We start from the raw sequence: 21,679 nt of genomic DNA, 5'->3' as shown, positions 1-21,679 counted from the left end.
TCTTTTGTGATCTCCAAAGCCATTCAAAAATACTTTGAAAAACCTTGAAGATATCAAGCTGAAACAATAGGTAACCTCCTCCCTGCGCACCCTGCTATTTACTCTGAAAATCGTTCAAGAATTAAGTAAGATAGCGTTCTTTTGTGATCTCCAAAGCCATTCAAAAATACTTTGAAAAACTTTGAAGATATCAGATCAAGCTGAAACCACAAATAGTGTTCTCATTGCACGTGCTGTGTTTCATTGAGATAATTGACAAAGAAACATGTGACAGAGCTTTCTTTTGTGTTCTCGAAATTCTCTCAAAAATAACTAATTGGATTCGATATAAGAGGTGGATAAACAACTATTCCTTACTATATTCGACGTTGAAACAAAATAACACGTGCATGGTGTGCGTCATTACAGGGCATTTTATCATGCAGGGTTTCAAATAGGTAAAATTCTAATATAATTTAACCTTTAGAAATTGATTAAAGTTATCAATCCCTGGAATAATTCATCTACAGTCTACATATTCTCGACCATTATGCTAAACAGGATAATCAAGTTCAAAAATGAATACAACCCGGACCCCATAAATCAACTTGGCTTCGCTAAAGGAGCTCAAACATACGACCACATACTCACACTCAACACCATTACGTCTAAATACAAAAAGCTCAAGGTTCCCGTTCATGCTGTTTTCGTGGACTTCCGGAAAGCCTTCGACTCTGTTTGCCGTGAAGCTCTTTTCTTAAAATTAGCTAAACTAGGCATCACTGGCAAAACTTTTAATGTTCTTAAACATATGTACAAAAATTCCACTGGCCAGATAAAACTATCTGGATTTGTCAGCGAAAAATTTGATATCAGTAAAGGAACTGAACAGGGTCATCCACTTTCCCCTGATCTTTTTAAGATATACATCAGAGATCTTTCCCCTCGACTAGAATATGATAACTGTCCAAAACTAATGAACCAACTTATCAGTCACTTACTATGGGCAGATGATCTGATACTCTTGGCACTCGACCCCAAAACCCTCCAAAAGCAACTCGATGCTTTGAACAATTTCTGCTTGGAATGGGGCGTCGAAATTAATGCAGATAAAACTAAACTCATGAAATTTAATGCCCGTTTCGACAACTATCAGCCGGTTCCCCTCAAAATTGGTAATCACTTGTTAGAAGAAGTCGAGTCATACTGTTATCTAGGAATCGAAATACACAAATCCGGCTCATTCACAAATGCACGAACTGAGCTCAAAAAGAAAGCCATGCGTGCACTTTATGGCATGAAAAGCTCAGTAAACAAATCCAAATTATCATTCCGCTCTCAAACAACACTCTTTGATGGTCTTATTAAACCTATCGTTCTTTACGGAGCGCCTATTTACACACCTAATATGGCTATCATAAAACACATCTCAAAACAAGTCGATCTCAATATGGATCCCGACACAAAAACAAAATTTCACACTAGTATCCTCAAGAAAATTAGCCTTCTGAACAGCGAAAAAGTTCACCTTCACTTTCTTAAATGGTCACTGGGTGTAAACCGTAAAGCCAGCAACGCAGGCGTCTGGGGTGAGTCAGGCCGCTACCCATTGATCTATGAATGCATTAACCTTACTCTCAAATATAGCCAACGCTTGAAAAATCTCAAAGATAACTCCCTTGTCTCATTAGCCTTCAAGGAACAGATGAACATGAAATTAGACTGGTACAGAGGTCTGGAGCCTGTCCTCGCGCTAGACCCATGTTTCTCTACCGATCATGTCACAGCCTACCGCACACTCAAAAACAATCACTCCAAGTTAATTTCTGAAAGAAACCCGAATATCACAAAACCACCAAAAGAGGACTTTCTTATTCACAACGGTTTCAAGAAACGAATTCCTCCGCAATCAACACAACCCATCGGGAGTAAAATATTCACACCCCACGTCATTACTAAAAGTTTGAAATGTAGCTTTAGAGAATATTGGGGGTCCTGTATCAACACTTCTCGGAAATTAGAATTTTATCGTGACCTAAAATCCAAATTCAACAAAGAATATTACCTAGACAGTGTCATTAAATATGCCGACCGTGCTAATATCACAAGACTACGGATCAGTGCACATCGACTCGAAATTGAACTTGGCCGATATAATCAAACTCCTCGTGACGAGCGAATATGCTCTTGGTGCAATATAGTCTTAGGTTCTGGTATTATTGAGAGTGAAGATCACTTCCTTAACCATTGTGATCTTAACGCCGCATCAAGGCGAAAAGTCCTAGACAAGATCCAGTCAATCATATCAAATCCAAACAAACCATCTGCGACATCTTATCCTGTTCACGCTGTCATCCCTGGATCAAACGTTCTCAAACTCATCAGCAACAACAGTGAAATCATTGAATTAATCACGAACGAAAGTCAAGTCCACCTCACGAGAGTCGTTGCTAGATTTGCCACTACGTGTGTTAACAACAGCAAGAAATTCGTCGACTCTCTGGCCAGTACATGAATATTAAACATCACTGTACCAGCGCTGTTTCTTTTCGCGCAACAATGAGTGCAGAGTGACCTGGCTCAAGCATTACAGCATTACCAAGGCGACTGTAAACAAAATATTTATTGTCAAAATCTTTATTTTTCACTTTGGTTTAAGTTATATAATATAATAAATTTAAATCATATGATATTGTTATTATCTTAACAGTTACTATTGTAACTAAAGATTTTAAATTTGTATTCCTTGTATTGTATTCCTTGTATTCCTTGTATTCCTTGTATTCCTTGTATTCCTTGTATTCCTTGTATATTATATATACTAGCAGGAACCCGTATAACCCTAAAATGGTGTCAAGACTCAAGAGACTTAAATAATTATTACCTATTTAATTCGCGTTTTTGACACCACTTGGTGGTCCAAATTTTCGGCTCTAAAACTCCTATTTCTTGGCCAATTTTTTATTTTTTCATGCTGATTTGGAGGCCATTAAAGCATTTGACCCAGTCAAAAAAGTTTCAGTTGTATATCTTTTACGATTTCTGCGGAAATTCGCGTTAAAGTTGATGCCGTGGTGTCAGTAAAATGGCACGGATAAATATATATATATATATCGTCTCGCTTTATATATAGTAAGCAGCAATAGCAGCAAATCTGGGGAAACTTTGAAATACACCACTTTGAAGCATTTAACCACCCCTTAAAAATCACAGAATATGAATTCTAGTAATCTGAATATTTACATAGGTTCAAAAATGTCATAGCTTTATGATAGTGCAACGAAAAAAATCTCAGAACATTTTGGTGCTGAGTTAGGTGGTTAAGTAGTCGAAAAATGACTGATTTGTTAGTGGACATTTTTTATACCTCTTACACCCAAACCCTTACTACAGTGAAGATATGAGTAGTACAGTTAAAATTGATGGTCATTATTAAACAAAAATGGTTCATTGACACATAGTTGAAGAAGGAAATAAAAAAAATTAATAAATGTGGTCTGTGGAGTGGTTTATTTATTTATGTTATAGTGTACGCGTGCGCGCGCGCTTGCGCGTACTTAACCATCTGTAGGCCAACATATTTAGTCTATGCTTAAATTCTTTATATATTATGTCACCACTATGGTGCCCAATACTTTTAGTGAAGGTCTGATGTAGAACAGTTAACCACCAACTGTGGTATATCAAAAAAACCATGTTTGTACGCGTGCGCGCGCGCTTGCGCGTACTTAACCACCTGGTATGGCACAGCATTGAAATATCACTATAATTTCAGAGGCAGAGGACACCATCCAGGTGCCCAAAACTTTTGGCTATGGTCCCAATACCATAATACCTTAGATGTGGCCTCAATGTGGTTAAAACATGTTTATTTTGGACTTTCGGTCAACAGAAGCAATCACAAATTAACCATTATTCAGCAACCTCCGAACTTTTTGTGCCTTATTTTGTTTTGATATTTGATTATGAGAGATAGCTGAAGGATAATAAGTGATTTTAAAGATAATGCAACAGAATGTGTGGCCATATGGCGGTTAAAACGACCAAAAACACTGATTTAGGTCAATTTTAGACCTTTATTAACCATGCTGGACACAACAAAGGACTCAGCAATGTTTTTGTGCACATAGATGAGCTGGTAGTTATATCTAGATAATGCAGCATGGCCAGCTATAGCTTTACAAAGCTAATATGTGCTCTAAAAATGGTTAATTAGAGCAAATATAGGGTATTTTCGAGACATTTTAACCACCATAGCTGCACATTGATCATAATGCATGAACTTGGGGTCAATTATGGATTTGCAAACAATTATACACTCAATTGGATAGCAAACCATTATCCGAACTTCATATTGTGGTTAATTTTCACTTTAATAGATGCCTTGTTCAACAGCCTAGCAAGTCATATAGCCCTTTTAACCACTTTTATGACAACATTTCTTGATAACTTTTATCAAAACCCTTCAAATGTCCTTTGTTGACCAGAAAAAGTTGACTAAAAGCATTAATATTGTTTTGATTGGTGGTTAACAAAATATTTTGACGTTTTAACCATCTTTTTAGCACTTTTTACGAATATTAACCACCTAAAATTAACCGTACTATTAAATTGCACATTTGTGATGAAAAATTATCATCCATGTACAAATGAGCAACCACCACTATACATCTATAACCAGAGCAATATTTATTGCTCATCGTTCATCTTCCATTTAACCACCATTAGGACCACAAAATGCCCCCAATGAGGGTTTTAAACTTTTGTAATAGTTGCACCATGGGATGATCTCAATATAATGACTACTCATTTCATAATATCATATCTCAAAATGGTGGTTAACCCTAAAACTGGTATTTTAACCACCATAGTGGCCACATAGAGGATTCATTAACCTCAATTATTCAACATAACTGTACTGCAGTGTTTTGTGCACCAGAAAAACATCACTCCAACATTGAGATTAACCACAATAAGCTGCAATATCATTTTGAAGTCAACATACACAAATTTTGTGAAAAAAGTCAATGTCCACCAAGTTTCCCCAGATTTGCTGCTATTGCTGTAAGATGTCTATAAATTCAAGCGGGAAGAAGCTTGAACATGTTTATAGATTGCATTACTCTCGGTCACATAAAATAATCTGCATTTCTTTCAAATAATAAACCAGGTCAATGAAAGCTTTAACAGAGTTTAGAAACACATTTACAAAGCTGTGCGTACTTAGCTGGATATTAATCGTATTCATGAACTATTCAAGTCGCATAATGATATTACCGATGCCAACAATTCCATATTAAAATTCACCATTCATCGAAATTAATCGGGAAATGTTGAATATTTCGCAACCTAAGCTGGGCTTGAAAGGAATTGTGAAAGATGCTTAACTTTGAGTTTGAACACCTTGAACTGATATCAGAACTCGACCGTCCCTCTCAACTTTCAAGATGATCCTGCTTTTGGTGCTGGTTACGGCATCTTCAGTCTCCGCGTCAACAGTCAACACAGCAAACACACTGAAGATCTGCTGGCAAAATACCAAGATGCTTGAGAAGCTGGAACTACAGCGGAACAGCCCGACTAACAAACATTGTCTGTTCTACCGGCCGATGAGAACGACCACAGAACTGAGGAACGAGATACAGGACACACTGGTGGAGATACGACATGCTATGAGGACTCTATCTAACATGGCAGGGATCAAACAGAGAGGATATCTTAGCAGGATAGAGATCTGCCTTAATGAACTAGACTTGGGAGTGAATGAGGCAAAGCCGACCAGAAATGGAGATCCAAGTGAAGTCACAAGTCACAAGACTGAACTGGCCACATCATGTGACCTATTGGGTAACGTGACAAAACTTAGAATCTTGTTGGAGATGTTCCTGTCTCATGATAAACTCTGCTGAGTAACTTGAGTCTAGGTTAGTTTTCAAAATTTTAAGCGTATTGAACGGACAAATTTAAGTTGCATATATCATGTATATTTTTTGCTGCTTTTTGTCATTTGGGCACCATTTTGGTGAACTTAAGTTCATACTTCTCTCAATAAAATTGTCATTAAGATTATAGTATCATGCTATTACAACTATGTGAATAAAACATTTATGCCATAACAACAAACTCGTATTCTTGTTAATCTAACAATCACCTAAATAAAAAGAAAAGCAAACCAAACAATAAAGAAAAATAAAACACCATACCTCTCAGCGATATCGAAGAGTTCACTCAGTATGGTAGGGCGTATATCCTCATCCTCTATCTCCCTAGTATACACGTACTCCATGAACTTATCCGCAGCTTCAGGGCCTATCTCCAGTTTAACCAGGGAGCTATCGTCCGGGATCTGGGGGCCGGAGCAAGCGAGGAGGGCAGGGCAGGACGCGTTGAGGATGACGCGGTGCGCGCGTTTCTCTGTCCAGTCGGTGCAGAGCAGTGTGACGTCAGAGGAGGGTGTGTCAGCGAGGAGACGGCGCATCATGGCTGCTAAACCGTGCTCTCCTGAGAGAGGTGGGAGTCTGTAAGGGTATCTTATGTGATTGTGTAGTGAGGCAAGCACTTTGCCGTATCTGACAAATCAATTGATTAGCAATTATACACAATAACAAGTATCCTAACATTTAATCGTTAATTTTATTTCTATATCACATTCTTTTTTTTTTCCAAAAAATTCCAGTACATTTGTGCAGAAAGTTGGAGATTACAAATTTTGGAAGCATGTAGGGATAGAGACCTAATATCGATCGTAAATACTAAAGACCCTAGCACAATTGTAACTGCAGTTTTACAGAACTCTAAATGCTTAATGAACAGACTTGCGGGTACCACCCGTATTCAGTCATTTTCCGATAAGAGATTGGGGACGGGTTCTATAAACAAGCAAACAAACAACAGACACAAGTATCCGCCACTCGCATTTCAGCAGTTCCGAAATTTAATTAGACTCTGGGTAGCCAGCCAATAGCTATTTATATTTGGCACGTGACCGTTACTGTAAGACAACTCCAAATATTGCAGGCTTGCTCGAGTTCAACTCTAAGTTGCTCGAGTTAGAGTCTCTAAGCAAAGGCTCTAATAAATTAAACGTACCGTCAGCTTGTGTTGGTACAGAGCGTGTGTCGATGTGACTTATGTCACACGCCACGTTGCGAGTCCGGACTATGTCGGTGTTGGTTCCTTTTGCTCGGGTTGTGACGTCAGTTCCCGCTGCTATGTTTCTAGTTTCTTTATCTACCTGTATCTGCAGGGAAAGTGATATCAAAATTTGGTAATTTTCTAATTTGCTCAATTAGAGAATGATCGGTTATAACTTATGTCAAGATAAAATTGTGAATGCTTTTGAACAAGTTGCAAAGATTGGTATGAAGCAGCAAAGTAGTTGCAGCTCACGTTCTTGTGCGACTGGGGAGCAGGAACTGTCAGGACATTACAATCCCGGGTAGTGGAGGAACAGTGCTTGGGCCTGATGGAGGTGAACGGTTAGACAGAAAAAGTGATCTTCCAATAAAACTGGTCATGTTGCAGACTTTTCAAATAAACCCTTAACAAAGCCTTAGTTTCTCACCGGTATATGGGTGAAATCCTGTTTTCCTCTGGTATCTGAACTGAGACAGATTTTTTAACCTTCCTCTCCTCTTTGACCACATCAACCTCATTCAGTCCGGAGTCAGTGATCGGAGACACGTTAAGAAGGGACCTATCAGGAGACCTATCAAACTCTCTCCGCTCCATACCTGCGAGTTTTCCTCGTGAAACACAAACCAAGTATAGACCGCTCATGATAAATAAAGCGGCACTTAATCAACACATTCAATCACTTCAAAAATTAAATAATCAAAAATGCATGGAAATTGTTCGCAAAACCTACCATTCCCTTCCCCGAACAAGTCCAAATTGGAGTCCTCTTGAACTGAGCAATGATCTGGTAAAATGGACTCAGCATCTCTTAAAGATACAATCTCTGACGTGTCCCTTGCTGGTGTCCTGATGTGTAAGCTCTCCCCAACTGCTGATATGTCTGAAGGGTTGGGTGATCTGTCTGTTAAAATGTTGGGCACCGTTTCGCATCTGTGAATGATTTCCTCCTCTGATTTGGGTCCGGGATCACTTTTGCTGCGATTTATAGGGGCAGGCGAGCTTTCTGTTTTAGAGCCACAAGATTGCCCATTTTTATTCTCAATTTCTTCATTTTCTTCTTCTGATTCCTCAGTTTCATCTGAATCAGTCCTTGATTTTTCTGGGCAGCTAAGGGAAGAATTTGATCTCTTTTTGAAAGAATTCTTAATCTGAATTGTTCTCACTTCTGGGCACACATATTCAGCCATCTTTGTAAAACTTTCTGTCACCAAAGAGTTCACATCTGATCCTTGACTTAAACTTGCTGAATCAGTTCTCAGTTTAGTGGGACTGAGCATTATGTTGCTCAACGTTTCTTTCATTGAATCGTTCTTCCCAAGATCCGTCAGAAACTGGGTTAACTGGGTTATGTCAGCTTGGGAAGGGAGAGAAGATTTCTCCATACAAATAGGATCGTCGGGAACAGAGGCCGGTAAGGGTTGGACGATATCTTCAGATTTCTGGGTGTTTATGAGTGAGTTCTCGTGTTTCAACACATTGGGGACTGTTGTAGTTGCGGAGCCTGCTACGTTCCAAATCGAGTTCCGTTTAGAACGGTATGTCGTGAGTTTACTGACTTTTAGAGCTGGTGTGGCGGGTACTTCATCCTTAGAATCCTGAGGAGAGGGGTATGTTTAACACTTTTAAACGTAGCTATCTTACATTAGCCGATTGGAATACGAGACCTTTGGGTGAAGATTTGTATCTGTTTCAAAAGCATAAATTACGTATTGTAGGGATGTATGTGGAAATGTAATGTAGTAGAAAATTATAATACTGCTACATATAAACAAAAGCTCTAAGAAACAGATAGTAAACATTTCTGTCCCCTAATCTTTCTCAAACAAAAGTCATGCAATTTGCATACTTCTCCATTTAACTCTATACTGAGCAATTAACGTTAAATAGTTCAAATCACATAAATTATTTAACGATAATTTTCGGACACTAAGGTCGTGTAGAATCAGTGAGAAAAGGTTTGACTGCGGTCTTCCACGCCGCCCTTGAAGCTGTAGGGTGTTGACAGCAAAAACAAGCGACGAATAGGCAGGGCCATCTGTAGGCCCACGCAGTACATGTCCGAGCATCCTCCACCGACTACGAGCCACTTTAGCTGACAATGGTTCGCTATTGCAGCGTTTATACAAGTTCTTGTTGGAGATGATGTGAGGGTATTTGTAGTTCAAAATTGATCGCAGATGACGTCTGTGAGCAATATCTAGTTTTTCCAATACTGATTTAGGGGCAGCCCAGCAAGATGAATTGTACATTAAAACGGATACTACCAGAGCCTCATACAACAGAAGCCTCTTGCTCAGAGGGATCTTATGGTTCCAAGCTTTCTTGTATTTGTTAAACGCGGCATATCCCAGACATATCCTTCTAGAGATGTCCTCCTTACTACAAAGCATGGAGCCAAGCGTGATACTCTTTCTCCAGAGCTCGTTCCCTGCAATTGGCTTACCCTGATCGTCTTTAGCTCCCTTTTCAGCTAAGTACACATGAGTGAAATCAGTTTTGTCTTCGTTAACGAAGAGATTCCAATCTTTAAGGACTTCTGTTGCAATAGGCAACAGCTCCCTCAGATTGTCTTCATCTTCATCATTGAAGTCGATATCATCAGCATACTCACTGTCAAGTGGAAGACCAATATCGGTGATAGGTGGGTTAGGCCTATTCGTTGCAGTTTCAAGCCTGTTACGGAGGTCACGCAAGGCACCCGCTAAGACAAGTGTGAACAAGCATCCAGACAGACAGTCACCTTGGAATGCACCGAGAAAACTCTGGAATTCAGCAGACAGTGTACCGTTGATGTTGACTTTGAGCTTGGTGTTGGAAAGCAAAAGTCTTACCAAACGGACTTCGTCATCATCACAGCCACACTCAACAAGAAGATCGAGGATGGTAGATCGTCGTATAGTGTCAAAGGCACTAGACATGTCGATCCCCATGCGATGGTATTCCCACCTCTTCCTCTGAACAACTGATAACATCACACGCTGGCACCATACAATGTCAGCACATGATCTACCCTGCTTGTAAGCACATTGCCATGGACCAGTGAAGGCATTGACTTTATTCTCAATTCTCTTCAAGGTTGCCATTGAAAGAATCTTTCTAACAGCATTTGAGAGAGTGAGGGGTCGTAGATTCTTCACTGGACCAATGGGCTTATTTGGCTTCTGTAAGGGGGTAATGTTTGCCTGTCCAATGGGGTCAAGGTAGGAATTGGTCTCGAAGCTTCTATTGATAATGTCTGCAAAACGTCTGTGTACTGATCCAGTAGAATACTTGAGAAGCTCATTAGGAATCCCATCTGGGCCGTTAGCTCGACCATTTTTGAGACTTCTAGCAGCTGATCCGATTTCTTCACTAGTGAATGGCTTAACTAGTGGGCGAGGAGGTCCTACAAAAGGTTCTAAAGGTGCTTCATCACGAGTAAGTTGTTGCTCAAGGTACTTAGCAACTACGGCAGCTTTACCAGTGTCTGTTGCGATATTGCACCCTTGCTCGTCATGAACACCAATACTAGAAGGGGCTTTACTTTTAGGTAAGTTCAGGGTTCGAACAGCTTCAAACATTTTCTTACTATCTGTTGTTGAACTGATGGTATTACAGATAGCATCAGCAGCAGCTGATCGTATGTTAGAAAGTCTCTGCTTGATCTGATTGGTGAGGCAGTTAATAGATGATCTAAGTGAGGTTCTGTCTAAAGACTGGTTATCATTAAGCTGCTGTCTCAACAAGTAACGCTGGCTAGATAAGTTTTTCACCTCATCATCGTCGCTGCGATTACGTTTCCTGTGTCTGATGACACCAATTGACGATTTTGCAGCATCCTTTATGGACTCAAGTAAGCCATTCAAGTCTTAATTTGGATCCAGAGCAGAAACAGTGTTACTTAAGTTATCATCTAAGGATTGACGATATTTCACCTGAATGGTGGGGTTCGAGGTGAGTTCAGAGGTGTTGAACTTTAAGGATGACTTGGAGTGGCGTTTATAGCAAAGACAGATGTCCTTAAAATCTACTCTAGTGACAACAAATCTGTGATCAGAGTATGTCAAGGTGCCTGCATAAGATCTAGAATCTTGTAGCATTGGCTTTGACCTACTTCGACACAGGATGAAATCGATCTGAGAATAGACCGGGATCGTCTTTTTACTATTTCGCCCGGCACTCCAGTCCTTCCTCCAGCCAGTGTAGGTGGTCGTATGTCGGGCAGGATGATAAAAACCAGTGTTGGAGGCAAAGAGGTCAAATTCTGATAACAAGTCTAACAAGTTTTCTCCCATATCGTTGCGCAAACCCATACCATGTTTACCCATGAAACGACCAAAACCAAAGTCCTTATCTGAAGCAGTCATTTTTCCCAACTTTGAATTTAAATCTCCCAAAACAAATATCTCAACATTAGCAGGGACGTTTAGAGCGTCCCTAACTTGGCCGTAAAAATTAATCAACAGTTGTTGATCATTTTCTGCAAGTTTCTTGTGTGGCCCATATACATTGACCACCCTACATTTGATAAATTTTCCAGATTTTGTAGGGAGTTCTAGGTCCAAAAAGCTTACTCGATCACTGATACTGTTCCAGCATACCACATAGTCAATAAATCGGGGACTGATAACAAAACCGAGTCCATAGTGCCGGCCATTTTTCTGCTCAAACAATAATAGTTTGTATCCGTTGCTAAGACTGCAAGAATCCGGTTTTACAACCTTAGTCTCCTGAATAGCGCAGATATCTATGCCGTACCGTAGACAATCGGTACCCAGTTGCTCCCGTTTGCTGTGGATGTCGTCTGGATCATCACAAGAACCGAGGCCACGTATGTTAAAGGTGGCGAAGCTGATGAGGAGTGTAGCAAACAGGGATCGTCCTGCAGCTGAGGTAAACATTACGGAGGGCGATGTTGTCGTCTCTCCGCCGCTGGCGTTACCCATACGGTCCATCTACTACAATACTGCTACAGCTCAGTTTTAAATTTTTCATATCCTATTAACACAAGAATAAAGGGTGAAAATTGTAAGATGAGGTCCAATCAAAAAAGAAAGCAACGTAATTTCTTTTTACTTTTCAGTCATATTGCTGCGCGCAAATCTAATAAATATATTGGAAAGGGCGCGCTTGCGCTTAAAACATCAAATTTTGAAGTATGCGTATTCCAAAATTTTCTAAGCAGAAGACGTTTCCCTGAAATGTGTATGCGATTTTGTATGCGATTTGCGCGCCGCACGTACGTTAAAATAATTATATTTGTAGAATTTATGACGGTAACCCTTCAAAAGTCAAAATAAACTGCTCGTATATTTATAGACACTATGATATGAATAACTAAATAACACCTTGAACCCAACTTGGAACCACATCCAAGGGCCGCACCGACCCCAGAAAAGCTATAATTCAAGTCAAAAATCTTTACTCGGCCCTGTATGTGATTTGTGTTCCGGGGTAGGTGACAGATGTTTTAGTGGTTGAATAGCTAGTACCTATCCCAAACCATCATAAAAACCAAGTTTTGTTCTCTCAACCCACTCAGGCCACTCCCAGGAGCCACGCCCATCCCAAAATAGCTGAAATCCAGCTAAAATCCAGACTTTAAAATCTTTACCCCCGTATGCGATTTATGTTCCGGAGTAGGTGGCCCATGTTCTAGTATAAAAATGGGTACTGCCTATCCCAAACCATCATAAAAACCAAGTTTCGACCTCTCAACCCACTCAGGCCACTCCCAGGGGCCACGCCCATCCCAAAATTACTGAAATCCAGCTAAAATCCAGACTTTAAAATCTTTACCCCCGTATGCGATTTATGTTCCGGGGTAGGTGGCCCATGTTTTAGTATAAAAATGGGTACTACCTATCCCAAACCATAAAAAAAAACCAAGTTTCGACCTCTCAAACCACTCAGGCCACTCCCAGGAGCCACGCCCATCCCAAAATTACTGAAATCCAGCTAAAATCCAGACTTTAAAATCTTTACCCCCGTATGCGATTTATGTTCCGGGGTAGGTGGCCCATGTTTTAGTATAAAAATGGGTACTGCCTATCCCAAACCATCATAAAAACCAAGTTTCGACCTCTCAACCCACTCAGGCCACTCCCAGGGGCCACGCCCATCCCAAAATTACTGAAATCCAGCTAAAATCCAGACTTTAAAATCTTTACACCACTCAGGCCACTCCCAAGGGCCGCACCCATCCCAAAATTACTGAAATCCAGCTAAAATCCAGACTTTAAAATCTTTACCCCCGTATGCGATTTATGTTCCGGGGTAGGTGGCCCATGTTTTGGTATAAAAATGGGTACTACCTATCCCAAACCATCATAAAAACCAAGTTTCGACCTCTCAAACCACTCAGGCCACTCCCAGGAGCCACGCCCATCCCAAAATAGATGAAATCCAGCTGAAATCCCATACAAATTCAGACTGAGAATCTTTACCCCCGTATGCGATTTATGTTCCGGGGTAGGTGGCCCATGATCTAGTATAAAAATGGGTACTGCCTATCCCAAACCATCATAAAAACCAAGTTTCGACCTCTCAAACCACTTAGGCCACTCCCAGGAGCCACGCCCATCCCAAAATAGCTCAAATCCAGCTCAAATCCCATACAAATTCAGACTGAGAATCTTTACCCCCGTATGCGATTTATGTTCCGGGGTAGGTGGCCCATGTTTTATATAAAATGGGTACTACCTATCCCAAACCATCATAAAAACAAAGTTTCGACCTCTCAAGCTCTCAACCCACTCAGGCCACTCCCAGGGGCCACGCCCATCCCAAAATTACTGAAATCCAGCTAAAATCCAGACTTTAAAATCTTTACCCCCGTATGCGATTTATGTTCCGGGGTAGGTGGCCCATGTTTTGGTATAAAAATGGGTACTACCTATCCCAAACCATCATAAAAACCAAGTTTCGACCTCTCAAACCACTCACGCCACTCCCAGGGGCCACACCCATCACAAAATAGCTGAAATCCAGCTAAAATCCAGACTTTAAAATCTTTACCCCCGTATGCGATTTATGTTCCGGAGTAGGTGGCCCATGTTCTAGTATAAAAATGGGTACTGCCTATCCCAAACCATCATAAAAACCAAGTTTCGACCTCTCAACCCACTCAGGCCACTCCCAGGGGCCACGCCCATCCCAAAATTACTGAAATCCAGCTAAAATCCAGACTTTAAAATCTTTACCCCCGTATGCGATTTATGTTCCGGGGTAGGTGGCCCATGTTTTAGTATAAAAATGGGTACTACCTATCCCAAACCATAAAAAAAACCAAGTTTCGACCTCTCAAACCACTCAGGCCACTCCCAGGAGCCACGCCCATCCCAAAATTACTGAAATCCAGCTAAAATCCAGACTTTAAAATCTTTACCCCCGTATGCGATTTATGTTCCGGGGTAGGTGGCCCATGTTTTAGTATAAAAATGGGTACTGCCTATCCCAAACCATCATAAAAACCAAGTTTCGACCTCTCAACCCACTCAGGCCACTCCCAGGGGCCACGCCCATCCCAAAATTACTGAAATCCAGCTAAAATCCAGACTTTAAAATCTTTACACCACTCAGGCCACTCCCAAGGGCCGCACCCATCCCAAAATTACTGAAATCCAGCTAAAATCCAGACTTTAAAATCTTTACCCCCGTATGCGATTTATGTTCCGGGGTAGGTGGCCCATGTTTTGGTATAAAAATGGGTACTACCTATCCCAAACCATCATAAAAACCAAGTTTCGACCTCTCAAACCACTCAGGCCACTCCCAGGAGCCACGCCCATCCCAAAATAGATGAAATCCAGCTGAAATCCCATACAAATTCAGACTGAGAATCTTTACCCCCGTATGCGATTTATGTTCCGGGGTAGGTGGCCCATGATCTAGTATAAAAATGGGTACTGCCTATCCCAAACCATCATAAAAACCAAGTTTCGACCTCTCAAACCACTTAGGCCACTCCCAGGAGCCACGCCCATCCCAAAATAGCTCAAATCCAGCTCAAATCCCATACAAATTCAGACTGAGAATCTTTACCCCCGTATGCGATTTATGTTCCGGGGTAGGTGGCCCATGTTTTATATAAAATGGGTACTACCTATCCCAAACCATCATAAAAACAAAGTTTCGACCTCTCAAGCTCTCAACCCACTCAGGCCACTCCCAGGGGCCACGCCCATCCCAAAATTACTGAAATCCAGCTAAAATCCAGACTTTAAAATCTTTACCCCCGTATGCGATTTATGTTCCGGGGTAGGTGGCCCATGTTTTGGTATAAAAATGGGTACTACCTATCCCAAACCATCATAAAAACCAAGTTTCGACCTCTCAAACCACTCACGCCACTCCCAGGGGCCACACCCATCACAAAATAGCTGAAATCCAGCTAAAATCCAGACTTTAAAATCTTTACCCCCGTATGCGATTTATGTTCCGGAGTAGGTGGCCCATGTTCTAGTATAAAAATGGGTACTGCCTATCCCAAACCATCATAAAAACCAAGTTTCGACCTCTCAACCCACTCAGGCCACTCCCAGGGGCCACGCCCATCCCAAAATTACTGAAATCCAGCTAAAATCCAGACTTTAAAATCTTTACCCCCGTATGCGATTTATGTTCCGGGGTAGGTGGCCCATGTTTTAGTATAAAAATGGGTACTACCTATCCCAAACCATAAAAAAAACCAAGTTTCGACCTCTCAAATCACTCAGGCCACTCCCAGGAGCCACGCCCATCCCAAAATTACTGAAATCCAGCTAAAATCCAGACTTTAAAATCTTTACCCCCGTATGCGATTTATGTTCCGGGGTAGGTGGCCCATGTTTTAGTATAAAAATGGGTACTGCCTATCCCAAACCATCATAAAAACCAAGTTTCGACCTCTCAACCCACTCAGGCCACTCCCAGGGGCCACGCCCATCCCAAAATTACTGAAATCCAGCTAAAATCCAGACTTTAAAATCTTTACACCACTCAGGCCACTCCCAAGGGCCGCACCCATCCCAAAATTACTGAAATCCAGCTAAAATCCAGACTTTAAAATCTTTACCCCCGTATGCGATTTATGTTCCGGGGTAGGTGGCCCATGTTTTGGTATAAAAATGGGTACTACCTATCCCAAACCATCATAAAAACCAAGTTTCGACCTCTCAAACCACTCAGGCCACTCCCAGGAGCCACGCCCATCCCAAAATAGATGAAATCCAGCTGAAATCCCATACAAATTCAGACTGAGAATCTTTACCCCCGTATGCGATTTATGTTCCGGGGTAGGTGGCCCATGATCTAGTATAAAAATGGGTACTGCCTATCCCAAACCATCATAAAAACCAAGTTTCGACCTCTCAACCCACTCAGGCCACTCCCAAGGGCCGCACCCATCCCAAAATTACTGAAATCCAGCTAAAATCCAGACTTTAAAATCTTTACCCCCGTATGCGATTTATGTTCCGGGGTAGGTGGCCCATGTTTTGGTATAAAAATGGGTACTACCTATCCCAAACCATCATAAAAACCAAGTTTCGACCTCTCAAACCACTCAGGCCACTCCCAGGAGCCACGCCCATCCCAAAATAGATGAAATCCAGCTGAAATCCCATACAAATTCAGACTGAGAATCTTTACCCCCGTATGCGATTTATGTTCCGGGGTAGGTGGCCCATGATCTAGTATAAAAATGGGTACTACCTATCCCAAACCATCATAAAAACCAAGTTTCGACCTCTCAAACCACTCAGGCCACTCCCAGGAGCCACGCCCATCCCAAAATAGATGAAATCCAGCTGAAATCCCATACAAATTCAGACTGAGAATCTTTACCCCCGTATGCGATTTATGTTCCGGGGTAGGTGGCCCATGATCTAGTATAAAAATGGGTACTGTCTATCCCAAACCATCATAAAAACCAAGTTTCGACCTCTCAAACCACTTAGGCCACTCCCAGGAGCCACGCCCATCCCAAAATAGCTCAAATCCAGCTCAAATCCCATACAAATTCAGACTGAGAATCTTTACCCCCGTATGCGATTTATGTTCCGGGGTAGGTGGCCCATGTTTTATATAAAATGGGTACTACCTATCCCAAACCATAAAAAAAACCAAGTTTCGACCTCTCAAACCACTCAGGCCACTCCCAGGAGCCACGCCCATCCCAAAATAGCTCAAATCCAGCTCAAATCCCATACAAATTCAGACTGAGAATCTTTACCCCCGTATGCGATTTATGTTCCGGGGTAGGTGGCCCATGTTTTAGTATAAAAATGGGTACTACCTATCCCAAACCATAAAAAAAACCAAGTTTCGACCTCTCAAACCACTCAGGCCACTCCCAGGAGCCACGCCCATCCCAAAATAGCTCAAATCCAGCTCAAATCCCATACAAATTCAGACTGAGAATCTTTACCCCCGTATGCGATTTATGTTCCGGGGTAGGTGGCCCATGTTTTAGTATAAAAATGGGTACTACCTATCCCAAACCATTAAAAAAACCAAGTTTCGACCTCTCAAACCACTCAGGCCACTCCCAGGAGCCACGCCCATCCCAAAATTACTGAAATCCAGCTAAAATCAAGACTTTAAAATCTTTACCCCCGTATGCGATTTATGTTCCGGGGTAGGTGGCCCATGTTTTAGTATAAAAATGGGTACTGCTTATCCCAAACCATCATAAAAATCAAATTTCGACCTCTCAACCCACTCAGGCCACTCCCAGGGGCCACGCCCATCCCAAAATTACTGAAATCCAGCTAAAATCCAGACTTTAAAATCTTTACACCACTCAGGCCACTCCCAAGGGCCGCACCCATCCCAAAATTACTGAAATCCAGCTAAAATCCAGACTTTAAAATCTTTACCCCCGTATGCGATTTATGTTCCGGGGTAGGTGGCCCATGTTTTGGTATAAAAATGGGTACTACCTATCCCAAACCATCATAAAAACCAAGTTTCAACCTCTCAAACCACTCAGGCCACTCCCAGGAGCCACGCCCATCCCAAAATAGATGAAATCCAGCTGAAATCCCATACAAATTCAGACTGAGAATCTTTACCCCCGTATGCGATTTATGTTCCGGGGTAGGTGGCCCATGATCTAGTATAAAAATGGGTACTGCCTATCCCAAACCATCATAAAAACCAAGTTTCGACCTCTCAACCCACTCAGGCCACTCCCAAGGGCCGCACCCATCCCAAAATTACTGAAATCCAGCTAAAATCCAGACTTTAAAATCTTTACCCCCGTATGCGATTTATGTTCCGGGGTAGGTGGCCCATGTTTTATATAAAATGGGTACTACCTATCCCAAACCATCATAAAAACAAAGTTTCGACCTCTCAAGCTCTCAACCCACTCAGGCCACTCCCAGGGGCCACGCCCATCCCAAAATTACTGAAATCCAGCTAAAATCCAGACTTTAAAATCTTTACCCCCGTATGCGATTTATGTTCCGGGGTAGGTGGCCCATGTTTTGGTATAAAAATGGGTACTACCTATCCCAAACCATCATAAAAACCAAGTTTCGACCTCTCAAACCACTCAGGCCACTCCCAGGAGCCACGCCCATCCCAAAATAGATGAAATCCAGCTGAAATCCCATACAAATTCAGACTGAGAATCTTTACCCCCGTATGCGATTTATGTTCCGGGGTAGGTGGCCCATGATCTAGTATAAAAATGGGTACTGCCTATCCCAAACCATCATAAAAACCAAGTTTCGACCTCTCAAACCACTTAGGCCACTCCCAGGAGCCACGCCCATCCCAAAATAGCTCAAATCCAGCTCAAATCCCATACAAATTCAGACTGAGAATCTTTACCCCCGTATGCGATTTATGTTCCGGGGTAGGTGGCCCATGTTTTATATAAAATGGGTACTACCTATCCCAAACCATCATAAAAACAAAGTTTCGACCTCTCAAGCTCTCAACCCACTCAGGCCACTCCCAGGGGCCACGCCCATCCCAAAATTACTGAAATCCAGCTAAAATCCAGACTTTAAAATCTTTACCCCCGTATGCGATTTATGTTCCGGGGTAGGTGGCCCATGTTTTGGTATAAAAATGGGTACTACCTATCCCAAACCATCATAAAAACCAAGTTTCGACCTCTCAAACCACTCACGCCACTCCCAGGGGCCACACCCATCACAAAATAGCTGAAATCCAGCTAAAATCCAGACTTTAAAATCTTTACCCCCGTATGCGATTTATGTTCCGGAGTAGGTGGCCCATGTTCTAGTATAAAAATGGGTACTGCCTATCCCAAACCATCATAAAAACCAAGTTTCGACCTCTCAACCCACTCAGGCCACTCCCAGGGGCCACGCCCATCCCAAAATTACTGAAATCCAGCTAAAATCCAGACTTTAAAATCTTTACCCCCGTATGCGATTTATGTTCCAGGGTAGGTGGCCCATGTTTTAGTATAAAAATGGGTACTGCCTATCCCAAACCATCATAAAAATCAAGTTTCGACCTCCCAACCCACTCAGGCCACGCCCATCCCAACATAGCTGAAATCCAGGTAAAATCAAGATTGAAAATCTTTACCCCCGTATGCGATTTATGTTCCGGGGTAGGTGGCCCATGTTTTAGTATAAAAATGGATACTGACTATCCCAAACCATCATAAAAACCAAGTTTCGACCTCTCAAACCACTCAGGCCACTCCCAGGGGCCACGCCCATCCCAAAATAGCTGAAATCCAGGTCAAATCCCATACAAATCCAGACTGAGAATCTTTACCCCCGTATGCGATTTATGTTCCGGGGTAGGTGGCCCATGTTTTAATGTAAAAATGGGTTCTACCTATCCCAAACCAACATAAAAACCAAGTTTCGTCCTCTCAAACCACTCAGGCCACTCCCAGGGGCCACGCCTAACCCATAAAAGCTACAGGGGGTGGGGCAAAACTAACGTTACATATGTTGGGTCTTACACCACCACCGTGTTTCATATTATGGACCTGTAACTTTGCAGATGGCATGCTGTAACTACTCATTCGAGGATTCCGTCGCCAATGTTTGAAAATTTGAATATTTAGACTACGGCCTACGTCCATATTTAATATTAAATCACCTATATTGTTCTTTCCAGACATACTAGACGCCCATTTATTTCAGATTACTGTAGATATTTAATTGTTGCATCTGATCTGAAAAATTGAGGTCAATCGGAGTTGAAATGACGCATTGAATGTATCTCGTTAACAAAATTGATTGGGTGATTATGTGATAGGACACCTTGATTGGGTTCCCTTGCAATTTAACGGGGCCATCTAATCACCTGAGCAGGTAATCCAATCACCTGATCACACGTAATGAATAAACTCGTTATGCCTCGTATCTCGGACATCTGAGAAGCTACAACTCTCATTTTTTCAGATCGAACGTAATTTGAATGGCTAAATACAATCCTATAAAATTTGGCTCGATCTGATTATCAAAACTATTTAAAAAATGCGATAATGAACCTTCATTCGAAAAAAATGAACATGAATATTCTTTGATTTAACATATTCCTCGAATGAGTGGTGATAGTAAGTCATACCAAAAAGAATACCCCGGAAGTTAAATCCCCTACAGGTGTAAAGATTCTCATTCTTGATTTGACCTGAATTTCAGCTATTTTGGGATAGGCGTGGCCTCTGGGAGTGGCCTGAGTGAGTTGAGAGGTCGAAAATTGGTTTTTATGATGGTTTGGGATAGGCAGTACCCATTTTTATACTAAAACATGGGCCACCTACCCCGGAACATAAATCGCATACGGGGGTAAAGATTCTCAGTCTGGATTTTAGCTGGATTTCAGTAATTTTGGGATGGGCGTGGCCCCTGGGAGTGGCAAGAGTAGTTTGAGAGGTCGAAACTTGGTTTTTATGATGGTTTGGGATAGGTAGTACCCATTTTTATACTAAAACATGGGCCACCTACCCCGAAACATAAATCGCATACGGGGGTAAAGATTCTCAGTCTGGATTTGTATGGGATTTGACCTGGATTTGAGCTATTTTGGGATGGGTGTGGCCCCTGGGAGTGGCCCGAGTGGTTTGCGAGGTCGAAACTTGGTTTTTATGATGGTTTGAGATAGTCAATACCCATTTTTATACTAAAACATGGGCCACCTACCCCGGAACATAAATCGCATACGGGGGTAAAGATTTTCAATCTTGATTTTACCTGGATTTCAGCTATTTTGGGATGGGCGTGGCCCCTGGGAGTGGCCTGAGTGGGTTGGGAGGTCGAAACTTGATTTTTTTTTATGGTTTGGGATAGGCAGTACCCATTTTTATACTAAAACATGGGCCACCTACCCCGGAACATAAATCGCATACGGGGGTAAAGATTCTCAGTCTGGATTTGTATGGGATTTGACCTGGATTTGAGCTATTTTGGGATGGGCGTGGCCCCTGGGAGTGGCAAGAGTAGTTTGAGAGGTCGAAACTTGGTTTTTATGATGGTTTGGGATAGGTAGTACCCATTTTTATACTAAAACATGGGCCACCTACCCCGGAACATAAATCGCATACGGGGGTAAAGATTCTCAGTCTGGATTTGTATGGGATTTGACCTGGATTTGAGCTATT

General features: G+C 41.8%; 1 protein-coding gene across 2 annotated transcripts in view; it reads right to left on the bottom strand.

The window, feature by feature from the left end:
• LOC134815337 (uncharacterized) overlaps positions 1-21,679 on the bottom strand; it is a 38,955-nt gene that overhangs the window by 12,777 nt on the left and 4,499 nt on the right. For both annotated transcript variants that reach the window (XM_063823856.1, XM_063823857.1), the window contains exons 4-8: positions 7,847-8,711; positions 7,544-7,712; positions 7,369-7,441; positions 7,069-7,219; positions 6,183-6,480 (exon numbers count right to left, since the gene is read on the bottom strand). In XM_063823856.1, coding sequence (XP_063679926.1) covers positions 6,183-6,480; positions 7,069-7,219; positions 7,369-7,441; positions 7,544-7,712; positions 7,847-8,711 — 1,556 coding nt within the window. The remainder of the gene's footprint in view (positions 1-6,182; positions 6,481-7,068; positions 7,220-7,368; positions 7,442-7,543; positions 7,713-7,846; positions 8,712-21,679) is intronic.

This window comes from Bolinopsis microptera, chromosome 5, assembly GCF_026151205.1.
Source record: "Bolinopsis microptera isolate Bmic1 chromosome 5, MBARI_Bmic_1.0, whole genome shotgun sequence".
In the NCBI taxonomy this organism is placed as follows: domain Eukaryota; kingdom Metazoa; phylum Ctenophora; class Tentaculata; order Lobata; family Bolinopsidae; genus Bolinopsis; species Bolinopsis microptera.
Note: the sequence above shows the minus strand (reverse complement) of the source record. Positions and strands in the feature narration are given on the sequence as shown.